General features: G+C 47.0%; 1 protein-coding gene across 1 annotated transcript in view; it reads left to right on the plus strand.

Annotated features, from left to right (window-relative positions):
• Nucleotides 1-23,040, plus strand: part of LOC144818685 (dynein axonemal heavy chain 6-like) — a 1,395,111-nt gene that overhangs the window by 466,081 nt on the left and 905,990 nt on the right. Inside the window, exon 14 of the mRNA XM_078676337.1 lies at nt 4,151-4,274. Within this exon, the coding sequence (XP_078532463.1) occupies nt 4,151-4,274 (124 nt within the window). The remainder of the gene's footprint in view (nt 1-4,150; nt 4,275-23,040) is intronic.

Here is a 23,040-nt window from a genome sequence, read left to right on the forward strand (position 1 = left end):
TCTCCTCTAATGCTGTACTACTTCTTCTTTGCAAAAACCTAATAAAGTTTGATCTTTAAGGGGGAGAGGCTTGGGCCTCGTAGTTTCTACCTTTTGTAGAAGACTTTTATTCTTCACTTAAGGATCTTTGCTCTCTTAAGGGTCAATTCCTTTTATTATGTATCTGTCTATAGTTGCTGGTAAGCAACTTCTTTTCCTTATTTACTACGTATAGGTCTGTCAGTTGGGTTCACACATTTTAAAGGGTGGTTCCTACAAGGTTAGACAGATTAATGTTCAACTTTCTCAGTGGTCTTGTCCAGACCTTTCTTTTAGTTAGGTTATTGGGATTTCTTTTTATTCCCGATATCTTATCCGATCTTATGCTACCATTAGTTAATGGTGGACGTTTAGGCAAATTGCATTACCCTGATGGGTTTCATGCCATTGCTTTTCTATGGATATGATTCCTCAATAGTCACATACTGTTATGCCACTGTTACCTGTGGATTATTGTCTCTATTTACTACCTTTTAATATAGAAATATTCTTGGTGAATCCATGGAAGTTGATCATGTTACTCCTATGTCTTCCTATATTTATATGTACATTTGTGTATATGGTATATTCTAAAGGTCCTTGCACTTCTCTAGTTCTTTTTTCAATGTTCTGAAGGTCCTTATACATTTCTGTTTATTTTTTCTATGGAAGGACTGCTTCTGTGTCAACAAGGGCTAATGTTACCTTTGACTTTTTATATAAACATTTGTTTTCTCCATGGAGTATGGATTGTATCTGTGTAGTTTGCAGAGCAGTCCTGACCTTCTATGGTTTACAGGTTTTGTTCAGTGGCTTGGCCAGCTGTTCTGGGTTCACAAGTTTGGACATGCTGTTCGGACTTGAGTATATTACCAAAGGGCTAAAGTCTTATTGCCACCGGTAGTACCTCTGGCATGATTTTATTTTCTTATCATTTTTGTTACTGTGGTTTTGTCCACAATTATTGTGAGGTGAGAGCATTTAAAGCTGTTTGGTCTTACTGAAATGGGTAGATTATTCCCATGGTTTACATGTCTTGCGACTTTAATTTACCTTCTGGGGACTTCATATGTTTCTACTCACCAACATTGTAAAAAATATCCAGTCTATTCTCTTCTTCTGGACCGGGTTAGTCATAAGAGACCTTTTATGGTTACAGTACGCAGACCCTCGTCCGTGGATGGTATGGCTTTGACATTTGATTCTAAAGTAAGGATGCGGCGTTTAGATGTCTTTATCAGATGAACAGGTTACTTAAATGCAGTATCGCATTATGTATCTGGTAGAGACAGGTTCTAGCTGCACATTTCTTAACAACCCTACTACCCTCCCCTCTCTGCAAACTGGTTCCCGTTTGGTCTCAATTGTTCTGTCTTCATCTTTAGTAAAAACATTATTTAAAAAAAGAGAAAAGAAGATAAGGAGAATCCAGTGATATTGGATGTAGGAATTCTCTTTCATATCAAGATTTTTTATTGATATATTCATATACTGAATTTTTTTAATTAGAAATTCGGTATTTATTTGACTCATGAATGTGTTTTGTTTAAGCACACTGTTCAATCGGCAGTTTCAGTTTGAGGCTTCGTATTTCAATAGCAGAAAATAGTCCCGGAAACAAAAGTCACGTGATGCCCTCTGCCAGCACACGACGTGCTATGGGAACATTCCCCGATCCAGTCTCGCGCCTGGGAAGGATTCTAATGTAAGAAATCTGTGGCTAGATCCTGTCTCTGCCAAATAATGCATTACCGAAGGTAAGTAACTTGTTCAAGTCCACGGGGATAGCCATTTTTAGAGCTCAATCCTGCTGAATTTTCGAGTGTAAATTTGCCTACAATCCCTTCTCCGGGTATGGCCATGCTTGGGCATCTATTCAAAGGTAAAGAATCCATGGCTAGATGTCTCTATCAGATGGACAAGATACTTACCTTTGGTAATGCGTTATCTGGTAGAGACATGATCTACCCGCAGATTCCTTACTGACCCACCCATCCTCCCCTCGCTGCAGACATGTTTCTAAGGTCAGGGTTGTTCCCTTTCAAGGACCTAGTTTCTTAAAAACACACCAATGATTGTACTCTTCATGGGTCGTGTTTCTGGCCTGGAAAGTTGTGAAAAGTAACTGATGTCAGTGTGCCAATATAGCGCCTATATAGGTGGCATAGACATCATTTCTGGTGCAGAATATGCTGACAATTTCACGCGGAGCCGACTGACGCCACCTACCGGTGCACCAGAGTATTGCTTGAAGAAAAATCTTCCAGATCCAGTTTGAAGCCTGAAAAATTCAAAGGTAAATAATCTGCAGCTAGATCATGTCTCTACCAGATAAGTCATTACCAAAGGTCAGTAACTTTTCCTTTTGGGTTCTCTTCCTTGAAGCCAGCATCATTGGTTTCTGTTGTGAGCGCCAGCATCACCCTGTATGAATGCAGTGTCTGAGAAACAGCCAGAAAATGACATTTGAAAGAGACCCAACCCAAACCAGTTCTGAAAAGGTAAAAAGTGGAACAGAGGATCCACATCCCCTGACTTTCAATTGAGTTCAAAAGTGGGAACCAAACCACTCCATCGTGTTCCAGTTCCAATTTGTTCTTCAATAAAGAATGTAGTGCTCCACATAGTACTCAAAGGAGTGCTATATGACAGTGGCCGGTGCCTGCATGACACCATTTGTCCCAGAGATGATGGAAAATTAGCTGAAGTCTGCATTTCTTGCTCGAGAAGCTAAGGGTCTGCCTAATAACTAGAAGTCTGCCTTAAAAGAGAGCGAAGGAGGGTATCTGACCCTGTAAAATCAGTCACTATCCAAGAGAGGTCCAGCATGCTACCAGAGTGAGGATCACCCAGAAGAAGCTAAATGTCTGTCAGTGGGAGCAAAGCCAGAAGTGATATGCATTGAATGGGGTCTCCTGGTCTCCCCAAGCAGTTCCCATTGTGAGCTGCACCACGACATTCAAGTAAGACTCAACATTGTGTGGTTCAATACCCTGCTGTGTGCCTGAAATACTGGTGCTGCCACTGCCCTTTGTTAGAACTGCCTCAAGAACAGCTGCTGCCACCACCGATGGGAAAACCCTTATCCGAGACAGAGGCCGCAGCTGTCAAAAAGAACCACCCGCTAATGACCTGAACTGGAGGCAGCAACTGCCATAGATGAGCGCTGCCATGCAGGCCTGTTGTGCCTGTTCCTGCCTGGCAAACCTTGATCTTAATGAAGCTGTTGTGGCAACTTCTCACCACTGATGTCACTGCTACAGGAACCAGTTTAACAAAATCATCCACCATCACAACCAAAGGTCTTTACCTGTTCACCGCCGGATTGGTAAAAAAAAGGCCTTGCTGCAACAGACTAACAGACTTAGGGCAGAAAGAAATCTACTGTATGAACAATCGACTTTTTGCCCACGTGAACTCCTAATAGAAGTAGCCATTGAACTGACCTATTCATAAGCCAGTGTGGTAATCTGAAGTAAAAAGCACTTGATTAACGCCTATACTGCTATGTCGATACCGAGGATCATAGACATTAGGCACTTCTACAGAGGGGGCAAGTAAAAGAATCGGATGCAGCGCCTTACTGGAGATCATAGATGAGATTGCAATCCTATATCTTTTCCCCTATAGAACTGTGTGGTATTACTTTTTGCTGTGAGATTAAAGTACTTTCTTTCTAAGTAAAAATATGCACTGGCCTACACATTACTTTATTGTGTCTGTTGGTTGACTGTTGAGTTCTGAGCTCTCCTCTCCAAACTATATCCTTGAGAAGCCTTTGACTGCTCCTCTTCCCTACCCTGAGAATCAAGTGTGCAAAGGGACGTACTTGGCCGAGTATGTAGAGCCATAGTTTTACTGACACAAGGGCACCAGCGGAAGATGACCTTAATTATCTTTATTGTGGCACAATAAGACCTGTCTGAACTGTGGCTCCTCAAATGGGGTCTAATACTCTTCATTCTTTGCTTGTCAGAGATTAGCGGGCAAGGTATCCCCTGAAAGAGACTTTGAAATCTGTTGCTGTGTGCTGATATTACTATGTAATTTATTTGACCAATTCAATAAGAAACACAATGAAGTTTATGTAACGTAAAAAAAGGGAATGTAGAAATTATGATTTTAATTACAGGCTGAACTTGATGCTACGATGGCTACTCTGCTGCAAAAACAAAGGAAATTGAAAGATGTGGAATCGCAAATACAAGAATTACAAGACAAATATGATATAGGTTATGGAGAAAAAGAAAGTCTTGGTAAGATTTGTAACATTTCCTAATTAACAATTGCTATAAACTATGATAGGTAATGGAACTGTACAACTTAATTCATTGACACGTAGAGCATCATCAATGGAATTTACAGTAGTTTATGCACAGAAAATCATAGATTCATTTGTTTAAAAAAATTTATTGTACTAGTAGAAAAATATTGTTAATTAGTCTAATTTGAAAATATATTTTTTATTGAAAGTATTCCCTTTGCAGATTTATCTTTGAAATATCCAGGCTGGCTCAGTATATAGTGTCCACCTATGGCGAGGCACTGTGCACTGAGTCCAGGCATCCCTTAGCCATAGTGTTTAGGTCCCTGATAACCAAAGCTCTCAAGGGGTATATTTAGAGAGTAGCTAAGGCTTATTCCAGTACATTTACCACATAGTCAGTGAGCAAGGTATTACGCAAGAAAAAAACACACCAGTGCTTATAAAAACACTTTAGTATTCATTTACATAAAACGAATAACTAACTCACTGGTTGAGGAGACCGTTGTGACTCCGCCTCGCGTCTCTCCATTTTTCCAGGAGCTGGGGCATTGTTGGCCCAGATGAAGGAGTATTATAACTCTCTACATCTCTACTTTGGGCCCTCACTGTCCACTAGAGTGCCCTCGGGCCCCAGGGAGGGGAGTGGAGCCTCGCCAATGGGTTTGTACTCGGTTGAGCCATTGAGTCTTTGGGTCGGCGTCGGTTGGCGCTGGACAATTCCACTACGGCATCGGTGGACAACATTTCAGGGACTCAACCTTCGACATCCATTCTCGATCAGCATTTACTTTGGCGCAGCCGATCGAAGTCTCTCCTCCTCCTATTGATGTCTATGCGGTGGATTCTCGACATCGGGTGAGGAGTAGGTAGAGCAATTTGGGGGGAGTGTGGCATTTTCACTGCCTTCTCAGAGTGAGAGTTCGGAGAGTCTCCTTGTAACAGGTGATGCAAGGGGGTCCTGGGGCCTTTCAGCCCTTTTCTGACATTCTTTTATCTCAGGTGGAGGAGAGTTGGAGATCTGCTCTTGGTGAGGCTAGTGGACTGGAGTCCTCTTCAGCCACGGGGCTTCTTTCCCCTCCTCTTGCTCTGGAGGCAAATTCCTCCTTTGCAGATATGTTGTGGAGAGTGGCAACAGTGTTGGAGTTGATATTACCTACGGGTGAAAAGTCCACAGACCCTCTTATTAATGTCTTTTACCAAGGTCAGTTAGGGGAAGAGCCTGTTCTTCCATACAGTGAAGTCCTGTTCGACATATTGCTAGGAACTTGGGCCAAGCCAGATTTAGGGGTCTTGGTGGATCATGCTATATCTCGCAGGCATCTGCCTGCTCCAGGTGATCCAGTTTGTCTCCTCAGACACCCTACATCTCGTAGCCTGGTGGTGGCTACAGCCTCTCAAGATATGGATCCTTCACCTAAGGCTCCCATATTCTTGGGGCTCAGGCCGATTCGGTGTTGAGATGCTTCCGTGATAGGAGAGGTGATACAGAGTCTTAATGAGTCTTTCTCTGTGTATATATTCCCTAGTTTTGTCCTTATACTTGCATTGTATAGAGATACAGGTTTTTATTTTTTCAAGGGACAAGCCTTGTTGGAGCCTTGACATGTTTGCCTTTTGGTTACACCAGATTGGTGTTCCTGCAAGGAGCCTATGTTATGGATTCAATACTCTCGTTAACAGTTTATATGATACAAGGGTGACTGAGATATGGTGTTTCCTCTGAAAATGGGCTTCATATGCAAGGGGTCATTTGCAGGTGTTGTGTCTTCTGGTTTAGAAAGTTTATCTTTTAACATGCTTAATCTAAGCAGTTCAGTATGTTGGTAAGCATTACTGTTGACTTAAAGTTTTCTTATAAGGGACATGTACTTATATCAATTATGAGATATTGTATTCAGAGTATATATTTATATTTTGTGGTTGCTCTGAGCAGCAGACCCGTCAGCTTTGTTGCGGTGCCTGCAGATGCATGGGAGTGACTCCTTCGCTCCAAGGGAGATTATTTCAGATGTCCTTGATGCCCACAGGGATGTTAAAGATCCTGGGTGAAGCATAGACACAGACGACAAAGAAGTCTTGCAGAACAGTGAGACCAGTAGCAGCAGGAATCTTCCATGATGCAGTCTTGGTTACAGGCAAAGTCCTGCGAAGTCCAGGTGTCCAGATGTTAGAAGAGTGGCATGGTTTCAGGCTTGAGTCTTTTCCCACGATGAATCTGAGGACCCAGCCACAGGTAAGCCCTTTTATACCCTAAGAAAGGGGATGGACAACTCAGGGGTCCCTCCCAGAGTAGGGGTGGCACAGAGGGCAGGATACTCCCATGTCCTTTGACCAGTCTCACACCAGAGACAGAGCCAAAAGCTCCCAGAACTGGTTACAACTGGAGTATGCAGGGAGGGCACCAAATATGCCCTTCAAAGCAGTCTGCTGGCTCTAGCTGGCACCCCAACCCAGACCAAGTCCTGTCTGGGAGATGGTCACATCTCCCTGTGAAAGGAAACCTATTATTCTACCTTTCCCTGCTCAAGCTCAGCTCAGCAGCAGGAGGGCAGAATCGTGTCTAGGGTCGGCAACAGCACTAGCTTGCTAGCAGACCCTGGAAGGCTGTTACCTGTTGTACTGAGGGCTTCCCGGAGGAGCCATCCAGTGCATTGAATCATACCTCTAACACCTGTAATGCTTTGGGAAATTATTCCAATGTTTTATACCAAACATGCCCAGGATCGGCACAGCCACTATATAGTTAGCCAGTGCAAAATGACGGTTGGCCACTATATGTATCAAAATGACTGACTACACTCACAAAGCCTAGAGAATCGACTCTGGGGTTTTTAGGGGGTGTCCTGCTCATGAAGGGTCACCCTCACACGTATAACCCAGTACCCTGCCTTCAGGATTGAAAGTCATGCCTTTGACTTTCTGATGGATACATCTGACAGTGGATTCCTCACCTTGGGACTATCCCCTCCGTCAGCAGCATTTGGAATTTTTTCGTAGCTCTCCACGCTGATGAGGACAACGTCACAGAAGCATGGCTCCGCTCGCGGCTCTGCTGATGTCACTGGAGTCATAAGAGAGCCTTGTCGGCATGAAGACGTCAGTTCCCTTTTTTCCGCGCCATCAGCGCTAACGTTTTTTTGGGACTCTCTGTAGTTTTGTAGCTACATTGTGTTTCTGGCTTGCTTCTCTTGTTTCTTTTCTGAAGATGTCTTTGAGGAAGTTGGGTTTCAAGCCCTGTAGGGAGTGTGGGGGCCATATGTCCATCACAGACCCCATGAGGATTGTGTCTGGTGCCTGTCTTCGGATAACAACGTTGAGGGTTGTGCTTGCTGTCGCAAGATGAATCCGAAGCCGTTGAAGGGAGAGAGGCAAAGCTTTTCATGGTGAAGATGAGGAAGGAAAAGAAAGGTCGAAGAAGGTCATGGTCGAGGTCGAGGTGGGGTTCGAAGTCGATGTCGGGTCATGCTTCAAAGTCAAAGAAGCACAAGAAGAAGAAGAGGCACAGTTCACGACCCCGTTCAGATAAGGACGCAGCTGCGAAGTCGGCTTCTCCAGCTCCTCGGCATCGTAAGGACCATGGCTCTCCATCTCCTTCAGGTTTGAATCAGGGTACTCCTGCTCGTTCGGCTTCGCCTGAAGCTTTACCGGCACGCTCAGCGATGCCAGCCCGATCTCCGACGCCGGTTCAGTCTCCCGCTCGTGTGGAAGATGCTCCAGTACCTGACGAGTCTTCGACTCCATTGGCTCCACCGTCGGCGCCGGTTGGCCTGAGTCCGGTAATGCCTCAGCCTGAGCCTGTACCTGGGGTTTACCCACCTTTCCCTGGCCCGGGGCAAGATCCATCGCATTACTTAAATGCAATATATGGAGTTTTTGCAAGGGCCAAGTACTCCTTTGTAACGCCATCGGGTCTCATGGAGCCAGAAACCGGTCCTTGGATGCTTGATTCCGGTCCGGGAAAGACATGGCTTGGCAGTTCAGGCTGGACTGTTCCCATGAGGCACAGGGTCAAGGCTGATTTGCATATAGCCATGTCTGTCCTGGGGTGGTGTGGAGTGCAAACGATGGATTTAGGCCCAGATCCTTGTACTGGGGTGAATGTATGACATTGTTCTACATTCTGTCCATCAACTGTGTTTTTTGCAATTTTCACCCCGAGTGGGCTGGGTATGCTCAGACGTGAGTCCCAGGCTCTCCACACCACTGGAGTCAAGCTATCCAGGCTGATGAAGGCTGATAGCCAGAAACCGGTCCTTGGATGCTTGATTCCGGTCCGGGAAAGACATGGCTTGGCAGTTCAGGCTGGACTGTTCCCATGAGGCACAGGGTCAAGGCTGATTTGCATATAGCCATGTCTGACCTGGGGTGGTGTGGAGTGAAGAAAACGATGGATTTAGGCCCAGATCTCTGTACTGGGGTGAATGTATGACATTGTTCTGCATTCTGTCCATCAATTGTTGTTTTTGCCTTTGTCACCCCGAGTGGGATGGGTATGCTCAGACGTGAGTCCCATGCTCTACACACAACTGGAGTCAAGCTATCCAGGCTGATGAAGGCTGATAGCCAGAAACCGGTCCTTGGATGCTTGATTCCGGTCCAGGAAAGACATGGCTTGGCAGTTCGGGCTGGACTGTTCCCATGAGGCACAGGGTCAAGGTTGATTTGCATATAGCCATGTCTGACCTGGGGTGGTGTGGAGTGAAAAAAAACGATGGATTTAGGCCCAGATCTCTGTACTGGGGTGAATGTATGACATTGCTTGCATTCTGTCCATCAATTGTTGTTTTTTGCCTTTGTCACCCCGAGTGGGATGGGTATGCTCACACGTGAGTCCCATGCTCTCCACACCACTGGAGTCAAGCTATCCAGGCTGATGAAAGCTGATAGCCAGAAACCGGTCCTTGGATGCTTGATTCCGGTCCGGGAAAGACATGGCTTGGCAGTTCGGGCTGGACTGTTCCCATGAGGCACAGGGTCAAGGCTGATTTGCATATAGCCATGTCTGTCCTGGGGTGGTGTGGAGTGCAAAAAAACGATGGATTTAGGCCCAGATCTCTGTACTGGGGTGAATGTATGACATTGTTCTGCATTCTGTCCATCAATTGTTGTTTTTGCCTTTGTCACCCCGAGTGGGATGGGTATGCTCAGACGTGAGTCCCATGCTCTCCACACCACTGGAGTCAAGCTATCCAGGCTGATGAAGGCTGATAGCCAGAAACCGGTCCTTGGATGCTTGATTCCGGTCCGGGAAAGACATGGCTTGGCAGTTCGGGCTGGACTGTTCCCATGAGGCACAGGGTCAAGGCTGATTTGCATATAGCCATGTCTGACCTGGGGTGGTGTGGAGTGAAAAAAACCGATGGATTTAGACCCAGATCTCTGTACTGGGGTGAATGTGTGACATTGTTCTGCATTCTGTCCATCAATTGTTGTTTTTGCCTTTGTCACCCCGAATGGGATGGGTATGCTCAGACGTGAGTCCCATGCTCTCCACACCACTGGATTTTGATTTGATTTGATTTGGATTTGTAGAGCGCGTAGCTACCCAAGGGTGTCCCAGCGCTATAGTATCAGCCTGAAGTGCTCCTGGGGGGAATTATTGGGGGAAGAGCCAGGTCTTCAGTAGCCTGCGGAATGACAGCAGGTTGGTTTCTTTACGGATGCTAAGGGGGGAGGCTATTCCAGAGCTTAGGGGCGTTGTATGCGAAGTGGCGCCCACCCGTGCGCGCTCTTCGTATTCTGGGGATGCTGGCAAGGAAAAGGGAGTCTGACCTGAGCTGTCTGGTGGATTTATGGGGTTTGATGTGTGGTTTTAGTATGGGAGGGCCTTTACCCTGTAAGATTTTATGAGAGATGCATAGAGTTTTAAAGGCGATGCGCTCCTGAATTGGGAGCCAGTGAAGAGCTTTGAGGGAGGGTTTAGCCCAGCATCTGGATTTCGTCCCCGTGAGGAGTCTTGCTGCGGCATTCTGAGCGTGCTGAAGTTTTTTGATGACAGCTACTGGGGCGCCCAGGTACAGGGCGTTTCCATAATCCAGTCTAGAGATAATAAGGCCCTGGATAAGGATTTTTCTAGACTGGGGGGGGATAAGAGGGAGGATCTTCCGGGCAGTTCACATGAGCCCAAAGCATGTGCCGGCTGTCTTTCTCGCTTGGGATCTGAAGCTGAGATCCTGGTCGAGCCAAAAGCCTAAGCTCTTGATTTCATTTTTTGGTGTAGGGGGGGAGCCCATGCTGGGTTGCCAGGCAAGGGACTTGGGGAGTTTGTGAGGGTCGCTTAGGAGCATAATCTCCGATTATTCACCGTTGAGTTTTAGTCGGGAGTCGCCCATCAATTTGGATATATTATGCAGGCAGGAGGCCAGATTCTCCATGGACTGGTCGGCCTGATTGATGGAGACGACAAGTTGTGTGTCGTCGGCGTACATGACCACCTTTATGCCGAATGGTGAGGCTATGTCATCTAAGGGGGCCATGTAAACGTTAAAAAGTGTGGGGCTCAGGGACGATCTCTGGGGAACCCCACATTGAAGGGGAAGAGCTTTGGAGTGGCCGTGACTATCGGCCACTTGGAAGGTCCTATGCTCCAAAAACGATTTTAACCAGGCCAGGCCGGTTCCAGTGATTCCAGTTTTGTGGAGACGGTGGAGGAGGATGGTATGGTCCACCGTGTCAAAGGCGGCGCTCAGGTCCAGGAGGATCACTGCCACTGATCCCCCTGCGTCCAAGATGGATCTGGTCTCCTCTGTCACGGCCAGGAGGGCGGTGTCGGTCCCCTGTCCTGGTCTGAACCCTGTCTGGGAGTGGCGAAGGAGGTACTTGGTCTCTAGAAAGGTTGATAGCTGTTCGTTCACGATTTTTTCTGCCACTTTGCTGATGCCTGGAAGGAGGGAGATAGGTCTAAAGTTTGAGGGATCCGTGGGGTCTAGGTGGGGTTTCTTGAGGAGTGCGTGTACTATCGCACTTTTCCAGTTGGCGGGAACTGCTCCTCGGGAGAGGGAGGCATTTATCAGTCTGGTTAGGAGGGGGGATATTGTGGTAGCAACTAAGTTCAGCTTGCTCATGGGCGCTGGATCGGCCAGGGACCCACTCTTCACTTGATTGAGGGTGGCCACCAACCTCTCGATGGAGATGGGGAGGAAGGCATCCAGGAAGGGGGCATCTTGGTCGATGGGCCAGGCTAGGGGGTCTGGCGGGGGGTGGAGCTGAGGGAAGGTCTTTAGGATTTTGAGAATTTTAGATGAGAAAAACTCGGTGAGTTGGGTGCATCTGGCGCCGGTGGGGTCAGCGACAGGCTGAGGTTCGGGGACTTTCATAAATGACCGTACTATACGGTAGGTCTCCTTGGCAGAGTTGGCTGCAGCTAGAATTTTCCCTTCGAAATAGGCCGCTTGCGTATTTTTTATAAGGATTTTATACTGTTTCTTGGATGATTTATAAGTTTCTTTGCTGTTTGAGGCCCAATCTTTCCTCCAGAGGCGTTCAAGTTTTTTGCATTTTTTCCGTAGTTCACGCAGTTCAGGAGTAAACCAAGGTGACTTGAATGATCCCCTCTTACTGGGGAGGTGTTTGACGGGGAGGACCGAGTCTAGGGATGTGTCTATCCAGGTTCGAATTTTGGTGTCTGCTAGTGAGGGGTCCGGATCCAAGTTGGGAGTGGAGGCTGTCAGCTGGCTGGTCCATGCATCCGTGTCTAGTTTGTGCCACGGGCGAGAGGGTGCTTGGGGTGGAAGGCTGTGAGTGGGTTCGGTGGTGATTGGGAGTTTAAGAAGGATCAGGTGGTGATCTATCCAGGGGATGGGGAGGGGTATTGATGTGATGAGTTCCGGGATGTTAGAGAAGATAGGGTCCAAGACATGGCCCTTATTGTGGGTGGGGTGAGGATTTTTCAAGGAGAGGCTGAATGCGGCTAGATCTTCTTTGAGGTCTACAGCTATTTTGTTCCCTGGGTCATCAAAGTGAATGTTAAGATCTCCTAACACTGTGAAGTTGGAGGAAAGACAGGCCAGGGAGCTGGCTGTGTCCACCAGTGAGTTAGGGAACTGTCCAAGTGGGCCCGGGGGTCGGTAGATCAATAGTCCCTACAGAGTTTTCTCCGGGGAAAGGTGTATGGAGAAGTGAATGTTTTCGCAGTCGAGGATTGGGCTGTCCTTGAGTTGGCAGGAGAGGTGGGCTTTGGTGATAATTGCTATGCCACCTCCTGGCCCTAGAGGTCTGTCTAGGTGTTTGATTAGGTAACCCGGGGGTAAGGCGTGGACTATGTCTGGGTCTGATGCTGAGTTGATCCAGGTTTCCGTAAGGAACAGCACTTCGATATCGTTGTTCAGTATTAGAAGGTTGATCTCGGTGCTGTGTTTGCGGAGGGATCTGCAGTTGAGCAGGGCCATTTTGATTGTGCTAATTTTGGGGGCGGAGTGAGGGTTGAGTCTGTATGAGCAATGGTTGCACTTGTTATGATGCTCTTCGGGTGAGATTGAATGGAGGCAGGGGTCAGGGGTACTAATCATGAGTTGCGGAAGTGTGCCTGCAGAGTAGCTTAAGGGAGACGAGCTGGAAGGTGCAGGGGCCCATGGCCCGTTCTGGCGCGGACGGGTGCAGATGGGCTTGCCTTTGGCGCGCCCGCAGCGTGCATCCGCTGCGCGTCCGGCCGAGGCACATTGTTTTAGGGGCGAGGGGAGCGGCGTGGCCTCAGGGCAGTGGGCGTGGCCTGGCTTCCCGGCTAATGGCGGCAAATTAGTGCTCTGACCTGCGGCAGCGTTTACATAGGCTGCACGGGGTGAACTTTAGCAAGTATTAAGGAGGGGGAGTGCCCAGGAGAATGTACAACAACAGGTAAAAACAAACAGTTCGATTTTCAATTTGGTTAAAAACGAGCGTTCCTCCCGGCTTCCGCCTCAGGAGATATCCTTTCAAGCTAAATGCGGGCTTTGTATCTAGCGCGGCTTATATAGCGATCGGGGGGCGTGGCCTCAGGGCAGTGGGCGTGGCCTGGCTTCTCGGCTAATGGCGGCAAATTAGTGCTCTGACCCGCGGCAGCGTTTAGATCGGCTGCGCGGGGTGAACTTGAGCAAGTATTAAGGAGGGGGAGTGCCCAGGAGAATGTGCAACAACAGGTAAAAACAAACAGTTAGATTTTCAATTTGGTTAAAAACGAGCGTTCCTCCCGGCTACCGCCTCAGGAGATATCCTTTCAAGCTAAAACTGGAGTCAAGCTATCCAGGCTGATGAAGGCTGATAGCCAGAAATCAGTCCTTGGATGCTTGATTCCGGCCCGGGAAAGACATGGCTTGGCAGTTCGGGCTGGACTGTTCCCATGAGGCACAGGGTCAAGGCTGATTTGCATATAGCCATGTCTGACCTGGGGTGGTGTGGAGTGCAAAAAAAAGATGGATTTAGGCCCAGATCTCTGTACTGGGGTGAATGTATGACATTGTTCTGCATTCTGTCCATCAATTGCTGTTTTTGCCTTTGTCACCCCGAGTAGGATGGGTATGCTCAGACGTGAGCCCCATGCTCTCCACACCACTGGAGTCAAGCTATCCAGGCTGATGAAGGCTGATAGCCAGAAACCGGTCCTTGGATGCTTGATTCCGGTCCGGGAAAGACATGGCTTGGCAGTTCGGGCTGGACTGTTCCCATGAGGCACAGGGTCAAGGCTGATTTGCATATAGCCATGTCTGACCTGGGGTGGTGTGCAGTGCAAAAAAACAATGGATTTAGGCCCAGATCTCTGTACTGGGGTGAATGTATGACATTGTTCTGCATTCTGTCCATCAATTGTTGTTTTTGCCTCTGAAATCAGCAGCACCAGCCCTTCCATCTGCAGTAGTGCAGTGGCCATCGCCGCTCATCTACTTAAAAGGCAAGCATTAGAAGACAAGCCTAGCAGACAGGCAAGGACGATTAATGCCCCACTTTTAATGATGTGATGGTTTTGCACTTAGTCAAAGGAAATGCTTTAAGTAAAAGATGGGCCCTGTAATTAAGTAGTGAGATTTATACATGATTTAAGGCAACTAGGATCATACCCGACAGAACCATTGTTTATTGAAAATATACTGCCCAGGTTCTGAGGGATACTGGGGTACCCCGTAAGAAATTTGTCTGAAATTAAGTAAACAAGCTCGCGCGGCAGCAGGGGGGAGGAGGGGGGCCTGTACTTGCGGGAGCGATAAATGCTGCCATTTGGCAACCCACGCTCCCGCAAGTAGATCGCCTCACGCACACGTGTTGCCATTTATGGCAATGCAACGCGTGCATGTTTTTGGCCCAAAAAGCAAGTCGATTACATGAGGTCCCCTCCTTTGCAACGCATGCGCGTTGCTTAGGCGAGACCTCAAAAACAGCAGGTAATTACTTGTCCCATTTCTAATTGGCTTTCTTCAGGTGGAGAGGCTGTGGTTTAGTGGTTAGAGCCGCACACTTGAGAGAAGGGGGACCAGACTTCGATCCTCGGCATCGGCTCAACCTTTATTAATTATATGCAAATTACGATCTTGCAATAATAAATAAAAACACAGGGATCTCGCTGTCTCGCCGCCCCGGGAGAAAGGAAAGACTGAACAAGCATCACACACACACCAACAATGTCCGATAAAAATTAACATGCGCCTCCCAAACATTGCTTGGTTTAACATTGCAATAACAAAAAGACATATGTACGTTGAAACACACACCAGTGCAAATGTTTCAAGTCTGTCAATATAATAGGCTTCGAGCTCGAAAAAATATTATGTGTCTGGAAACACAGTGATAGAAACTGAAACGTTTCAAGTGTGACAATATCACGGCTTGCCTTGAAGTAAAAAAAAAAACATTTGCAATGCAAGATTACTCGCATTTATAGATTCCTAAGGCAACTTTTAGTTATCAGGATTGACTGTAAATGAGTCAGATATTGCATAAAAAACAAAACAAGAGATGTCATCTGTGGAAATGACATGAAGGGTCACATACCTTACAAAATTAAGTAAAATGTCTGAAATTAAACAGGTACTGCATTACTCACAGGGGTTACATTGAGTTTTCTTGCACACATTGTCAAGAGCGAGATTAGTATTTTTTACTTTTAAAGTTAAGAATATAAACAAAGGACTCAGTACGGACAATTGTTGTCAGGTTTTAGGTCTGGCTTCATATTGCAGTTGGCAGTGATCTGTTACACATTTGAATAATGTATAACTAGAAAGGGCTTTGGCGCCACCACACATGAGCATTAAGCTCCTATTTCATCATGTTGGCTGTTTGATGGGCCATTCCACCTCTTATCGAGTGAGTGATTGAATTGTAGTGCATATGCAGACTATTTAATATCTTAAAATTACACTGACTCATCACACATTAAAGTCTTTTTTTTTAAATAAAACATTTTTTTTTCTTAGTAGCAGGCTTTTATTAAAACCTCTCAGGCTGGACTAAAAAAGCAAGCCTGACCTATTGGCTTTATCAGTGCTCGTTATTATTACTACTGGTGTGGAGCACTGGCAGGGCACAAACAACTTAAACCCCTGCTTTAGATACTGAACCATCCCCCTAAATCCCATGTGACTCTGGGTCAAACTCTATTGACCTCACTTATAGGTTGTTTTATTTTTTAAAATAGCTCAACGGGGTTTCTACGTCCTATTTTAGACTTGCATCCATAATGAGTGAAGTTCAAATTGTGCTTACCAAGGTTTTCCCACCCAACTTTACAGCCAGCTTTAAGTTGGTTATAAAATTGACTGCAAAGCACAGAAAATGCACTAACGTGTCCAATAGAAGCACATAGTTTGCCTGTGTTTAGTGTTCATCTCTACATCAGGTGTAAAAACATGACACCCCGTGCAATTGCAGTTTTGTACTAAGTACTTTTTGCCCTACAATTTAGCGTGGGTCTCTAAACAAGGCTCTTGTGGGATGTCCCGGATATGACTGTATTCAACATAAGGCTCATTTATTTATTATGGAGTTCTGGTCTGCAAAGACATTTGGGTCTACTTGCACTTACATCGGCGTAACAAAGCTATGGCGAAAAATCACCCTGGGTGAAATGGGAGCCATGTTCAAAGTCAATTAATCATGGGCCTATCCTCCCTGAAATTCAATCATGAGCAGTGTTGAAAAGCTCAGTTTTCAGCTGTTGCAAGAACTACAGGTACTTTGATTAATCTCTCAATTGTGTTTCAGACCATTCCACAGTTTCTGTGACTCTGGGCTCCCAAGATTCTGGCAACTTTGTTCAGCCATTTGAATGTCATGGTCAGCGACTAGCTGCCGCCTCCCCCCCAATCCGGCACCCAATACCCAGGAACGTGGACACGAGACGTCTTTACTTTTTGGAAGGCGGGCGCTAGTCGCCCGGCCGTATTTATTAAAGTATGAAATTAAAAAAGGTTTTAATTGCATAATCAACAATGTATACAAAAATTCAGCAGGACATTTAGGTACATAATTCTTAGCAACAAGTTTGAGAGCCTGACTTTAACAAAACTCTAATACATGTTGTTTCCTAACTTAGACTAAACATCCTCATCTAGAATTTTTGTACATTTCTGGCCATATGGCAGGGTCACTACCGGTGTCAGGTCCTACAAGCTGCGCCTCCCCTCTGGATGTGCGCATGCGCAGTGTTACCCCGGGAATTGCCCGGTCTACGCCCTGAACTCCATTTACCCACTAAAGGAGGGCCCTTACTCTGCGCCGGTGGCGTCATGAGTCCACGCGCGCGGGGTGGCTACCAGCCTAAGGAAAGCGTGAACTACTCCTACCCGCGCTCCTTTGCTTTGCAGCATCTATTACCTTGCCCCTGGAGTTGTGGGAGTGGCCCGCAGGCCCCTCCCCCTGGGCGGGAACCTCCATAGGATGATGCCCGCCCCCTCAGACCTCAAATATGTGCTCACCGATAATGACCTTACCGCATGCCCCATACCTAATAAATACGACGACCTATGGGAAAAAATTCTAAAGGACAGCTACACTGGCTAATAAATAACAGTATCAACGTATAGCTACAAAGGGAAAAAAGGCCTAAAGACACTTAGCATCACATACAATTCACTTCACACATGACTTGCTAAAAGGGAAAAAATTCCTAGACAAAAGCATCAACAAAATATACCAACAATTCCATCTCTATTACCCTGTGAGACCCGCGTATAGCTACAAAGGGAAAAAAGGCCTAAAGACACTTAGCATCCCATACAATTCACTTCACACATGACTTGCTAAAAGGGGGAAAAATTCCTAGACAAAAGCATCAACAAAATATACCAACAATTCCATCTCTATTACCCTGTGAGACCCGTGGACCGTACCTTCAAAACTTACCATTCGACCAGACATAAGAACTGCTACAAAAATTTTTGTTCCAAGGGATGGTGGGTGGGAAAACAAAGAAGCCCCGAGCGCGGGGCACACCGTTTCGGCGAGGGAGCGTCCAGGGACAAGAGGGTCTCCTGGGCGCTCCCTATCTCTTTATTCCCGAGGGGCCAGGTGGCCCCTCCTATAGCCCGCCCCCCCTGACCCGGACCCACTTCCCAGGATCCGGGTCAAGGAGGCCACCCGCCAATCGGCGGTGGGCCGCACCCCCCAGGGCACGCCCCCACCGCCGAGTGGCGACCAAGGAGACAGTGGGGGCGACGGTCGCCGCGCCGCCATGCGTGCGGGGGGGCCGAGGGCCCCCCCTTTTCACATGGTCAGCGACTAGCTGCCGCCTCCCCCCCAATCCGGCACCCAATACCCAGGAACGTGGACACGAGACGTCTTTACTTTTTGGAAGGCGGGCGCTAGTCGCCCGGCCGTATTTATTAAAGTATGAAATTAAAAAAGGTTTTAATTGCATAATCAACAATGTATACAAAAATTCAGCAGGACATTTAGGTACATAATTCTTAGCAACAAGTTTGAGAGCCTGACTTTAACAAAACTCTAATACATGTTGTTTCCTAACTTAGACTAAACATCCTCATCTAGAATTTTTGTACATTTCTGGCCATATGGCAGGGTCACTACCGGTGTCAGGTCCTACAAGCTGCGCCTCCCCTCTGGATGTGCGCATGCGCAGTGTTACCCCGGGAATTGCCCGGTCTACGCCCTGAACTCCATTTACCCACTAAAGGAGGGCCCTTACTCTGCGCCGGTGGCGTCATGAGTCCACGCGCGCGGGGTGGCTACCAGCCTAAGGAAAGCGTGAACTACTCCTACCCGCGCTCCTTTGCTTTGCAGCATCTATTACCTTGCCCCTGGAGTTGTGGGAGTGGCCCGCAGGCCCCTCCCCCTGGGCGGGAACCTCCATAGGATGATGCCCGCCCCCTCAGACCTCAAATATGTGCTCACCGATAATGACCTTACCGCCACAGGCCAGCATTGTTAACCGACGATCTGGCCTCCCCCTGCCTAGACCTACCGTAGAAAGTTCTCACTTTAGCAAAACCTTCCAACCAGGCCATGACATTATCAGACCACAGGACCCTTCCTTCCTCCGTCAAACGCACTCCCCTCACCAGGTAGAATTATGCACCTCAAATACACCCATGTTGGATCGTCTGCAACCGAGGGGGGCTTGAAATAATTTGTCCCACTGTGTGTTGATCCTCTTTATCGAGTGATTCAACGCCCTGACCGAGTCCGCCCCTCGCCCCTGCCACCACGGGATAAGTTGAGACCCTACTACTGTGCCACCCGGGCAAGTCCTGGAGACCCACCCGCAGTGGAGATGAACTCATCAATGAGTATTCGCCTCCCAAGTTTGGCCAAGTCAGTCCCCCCTAGGTGAAGTATCACCACTGACGGGGGGTCGGGCTGCTGAGCTAAGAGTCCCTGAAAGAAGTTCGTGAACTGACCAAGGCACAGTCCCCCAAACCAACTCTTCCCTGTCCCGCGTCCAGCCTGTTCCTTGTGCTGGGACGTTGTAGCTCCTCCACTTCTAGTGGTGAGATCCTCCCCTGCGTCACAGGTTTGAGAAACTCCAAGAACCAGGAAAAGACCAAGAAAACCTGGGTGACAATTCCCACTTCCACCTTAGGGAATGGGTAGCACTTACACCTGCCAGCAATACTTGGGCCCTTGGTGTCCTCTTTCTCGACGTATGCTTCCCTTTTGACGTCCACCCGCTGCTGATGTTGCGGTGTGGAGCACCCCTCAGATATCCGCCATGGACCCAGCCGTGACTGACGTAAGCATCCCTGGGCTGTCCACCTGTTGGAGCTGTTGTGATGTGGAGCACTCCAGGTATCCACCATGGACCCGGTCATACATAAAATGGAAAGATAAACACACACCATTAGTGTTTCTGGCGATAACTGCTGTACACGTGCTAGTCTTACATTACCATCAGTTGCTAAGTTTTAGATAAGATTAGTGCCAGATGACTACTCATTAACACGTTGACAGTAAATGTTAAGCATAGCCTCAGTTTGTGTCCCATTTATTGTGATTGAATTACCGTTACAGAGAGTGCCCTGTAGAATGACCTCGACTAGGAATAATATCCCGTGTGCAGTACAGTGACCCAGTGGCAGTGCCACAATATCCCGTGTGTAGTACAGTGACCCAGTGGCAGTGCCACGGCACGTTTATGGCTACTAAAATTCTGCTGTAGACCAGGACATCGCCTCCTATTCCTGATTTTCCACCCAGGTCTTTAGGCCATCGGGTCTAGGTTTGAAAAGGCCAGTCTGTTTGCTAGTGCAGCATCTAGGTCATTAAGCATAGGATCAGCACCGCCCTAACCATGCTAGGCTGTACAATTGGCTTCCTATTTTCACATTCATTGTTACTACAAGAAAGTTGCGCTGCAGGCGAGGACATCGCCTCTTAATCCTGGTTTTTTACCCACGTCTTTATGCCTAGGATCTCTGTGTGAAACAAGACAGTCTACTTAACAGTGCAGCATCACAGTCTTTAGCTAAAAGAATTATCACAGCCCTAACTCCGCCAGGCCATAAGCTGGCCCAAGGACCTTTTTTGCTCGCCACTTTGGCTTCAGTGAAATATCATCCTAGCCAACCGGACATGATCACATGCATCCCCAGAACTATGTGATGCCGCAACTAGGCTCTTGGGCACCTTTTCGGTGTGACATCCGGGTGTGTATGATTATCAGGACCCCAAGTAGTCTTTCTAAAGGCTCTAGGCCCTGTCTCTATGCCATTCGTGGTTCGCCTACCATATTATTAATATATGGCTTTGGTACACCCCTAGAGCTCAACGTATATGGTGCTAAATTACTGTGTGCTATGTAAGTTTACACACTGTAATTATTCGCCTCTAATCTCATCATAGACTCAACGTATATTGTGCCCATTTACTTGTGTGTTAAGTAAGTTTACTGACTGTAATTTCTTGCCTTTAGCCTCGGAAAGGAACTAAAGGGATGTGTTTTAGAACAAATACATATATTTGTTGTTATACACCTGTTCTTTTTTCATTTACTCATTCATGAGATTATAGACTGGTAACACAAGCTGCTCTATATTCCCTCAAGACTTAGCCTGAAGGCTGCACGCAATACAGCTACCACTAGGATAGCTTACTAACAATGTTGACTTTAGCCTATCATCCATGAAGGGTCGTTTGGACTGGTGCAATGTCCCCCCCTAGGATAGTGAACAGCACCTCATATGGTGATTACCTTCACAATGAAATACGTCCATTGTTTGGCTTTCTGCTTTGCTTGCAAAGGAAAGTGGGACCTGGGAAACTGGCTTTCTCAGTCTCGTCAAGCCCTACCCTTAGATGTGCGTTAATCCCCAGGATGACCCCAAGAGAAGGTGGTATACCCTATTCGTGAATGGTTCCACGATTGTTCTAACTATCACCTAGCAGACACCGATGATAGTCATTCTAGAGTGTCAAAATTTGACTTCCGTCAATGGCTGTTCCTTGCGTAAGAGAAATAAGCAGCAACCATGGCTTGGATAAAGTATTGCAAGTGCCTAGAGGACATCCATCAGGAAGCCCAGGAATGTCAACATCCATCTAATTCTCCAGGTGAAAATTAATGTCATCCATGTAGCGTGAGCTCTGATTTAGACAATGAGTTTTTCAAAACTAAACTCATAAACTGAATGACCTGAGGGCTTGAGAGCCAACAGAGCATCTTTTGGGTAACTCACAACCCATGGTGGGGACCCGTCCCATCAGGGAGCTGCGTCTGCCTTGTGAATTCTACCCAAGTACAACCTGAGCATTAGAAAACGCCCAAGCTCCATATTGATGAGTCCCACCCTGCACGTGGATGCGATCCAGTTGATGGGCATCGGTGACTTTGTGTTCATCGGGTCACATTGAATACAGTAAACACTGCCAGTGCTAATTTAAGATAGTAAGTGCCACAGTTTTGGGCTGACTGGACTCTTAAATGCTTGAAAAGCTGGAGAAGTGCTATTTTACCCCATTTGTGTTAAATGGTTACTGGTGAAAGAAACTTTCAAGGTACAAGTCTAATTTTGGCTAGAAAGGCAACAGCATGCCCCCTAATATCCTTAATGTAAACAATATAACACAATAATATACACAAAGTAATATAACAAGAAAATTAACATTTAACCGGGCACAACATCACAAAATAGTCACAACTGAATCCAACCCAACAGCCATAGCACAGCACAGTATTTTGCAATAATGAAGTACACCGTCCATTAGCTTTTGTGAACTATTTCAATTCAAAAGCTAAATTTATCTCACTATTTCACAAGCGCTTTCGTTTAATGCGTGTTCGCTTGTCTAATGCAGTAAATGTAAAATAAAGGCATAAATTATGCAAGGATTATGCAAAGGAAAAGGATAGTCTAGTGATGTCTCGCTGCTTGGCTATTCACTCCCATCACTCCATTGGAGCGACAGCTGCAAGTGTCTGAGGGGTGAAGATCCCTTCTGGGAGGAAGGCATCTGTCCTCGCCTCTTTAAGCCGAATAGTGTCACCCAGTTCCTTCCTGCACCTGGGTAAGTCTCACTATCATGTGTAGAAAGAATAGAATATGTTGGCAGAAGTTTCTTTCACTTAAGGTGGATGCTACTTCGCCCCTGGCAGTTGGGTGAAACTGACAGATCATGTATGTACCCCTCGAGCAATTTAAATCCATATCCTGGTCCCTGGTATCCAGTGCTTAATTTGAGCCGGTGGTTTTCGGTGTTCAGCCCCGGCACTTAAATATCAAAACCAGCGCTTGTGGCAGTCTACCATATGGTGGCGCTGTCTCAGGTGCCCACACCAACAGCCAATTTTTATTCAGTATACAATTAAAAACGACAATTACCTGCCGCCCAAGCCATTCTTATAGATTAGGGGGCTTGGAATAGTCTGAATTGTCACTCTTGTAGGAGTGTCAACTATCACTGGCAGCATAGCAGGGGCAATGTGTGGTGCAAGCTGCAGTGGTCTCCTGATGAGAGCCCTGGCACTCGTTTATTGACAAATTAAGCACTGCCGGTACGAATCCCGTGCTCTACTTAAGCCCTCCGCCGCTAGGGGCGAGGTCCGCACTGTGTAAACATTCCAAACCCCATGAAGCAGAGAGATGAGCCGCGCGCTTGGCATTCCGCGTGCTTTGTGCGAGCGCCTTGCCATGTTTCTTAAACTACGTTTTAGGCGCTGTTATTTTCCTGTAAATATCCATTTAATCTCAAGCGAGGAATGAATGAGCCTTATTCGTTTACTGACCGAAGTGTCAACTGGGTAACAAGCAAAGCGTAGATAAAATCCCTGCTTCCCAGTTTCATCAAATCGTGTGATCCTGAGCAAACGCCTTCATCTTTCCGTGTCAGCTTCCAAT

The sequence above is a fragment of the Lissotriton helveticus genome, chromosome 2_1 (assembly GCF_964261635.1).
Source record: "Lissotriton helveticus chromosome 2_1, aLisHel1.1, whole genome shotgun sequence".
NCBI lineage: Eukaryota > Metazoa > Chordata > Amphibia > Caudata > Salamandridae > Lissotriton > Lissotriton helveticus.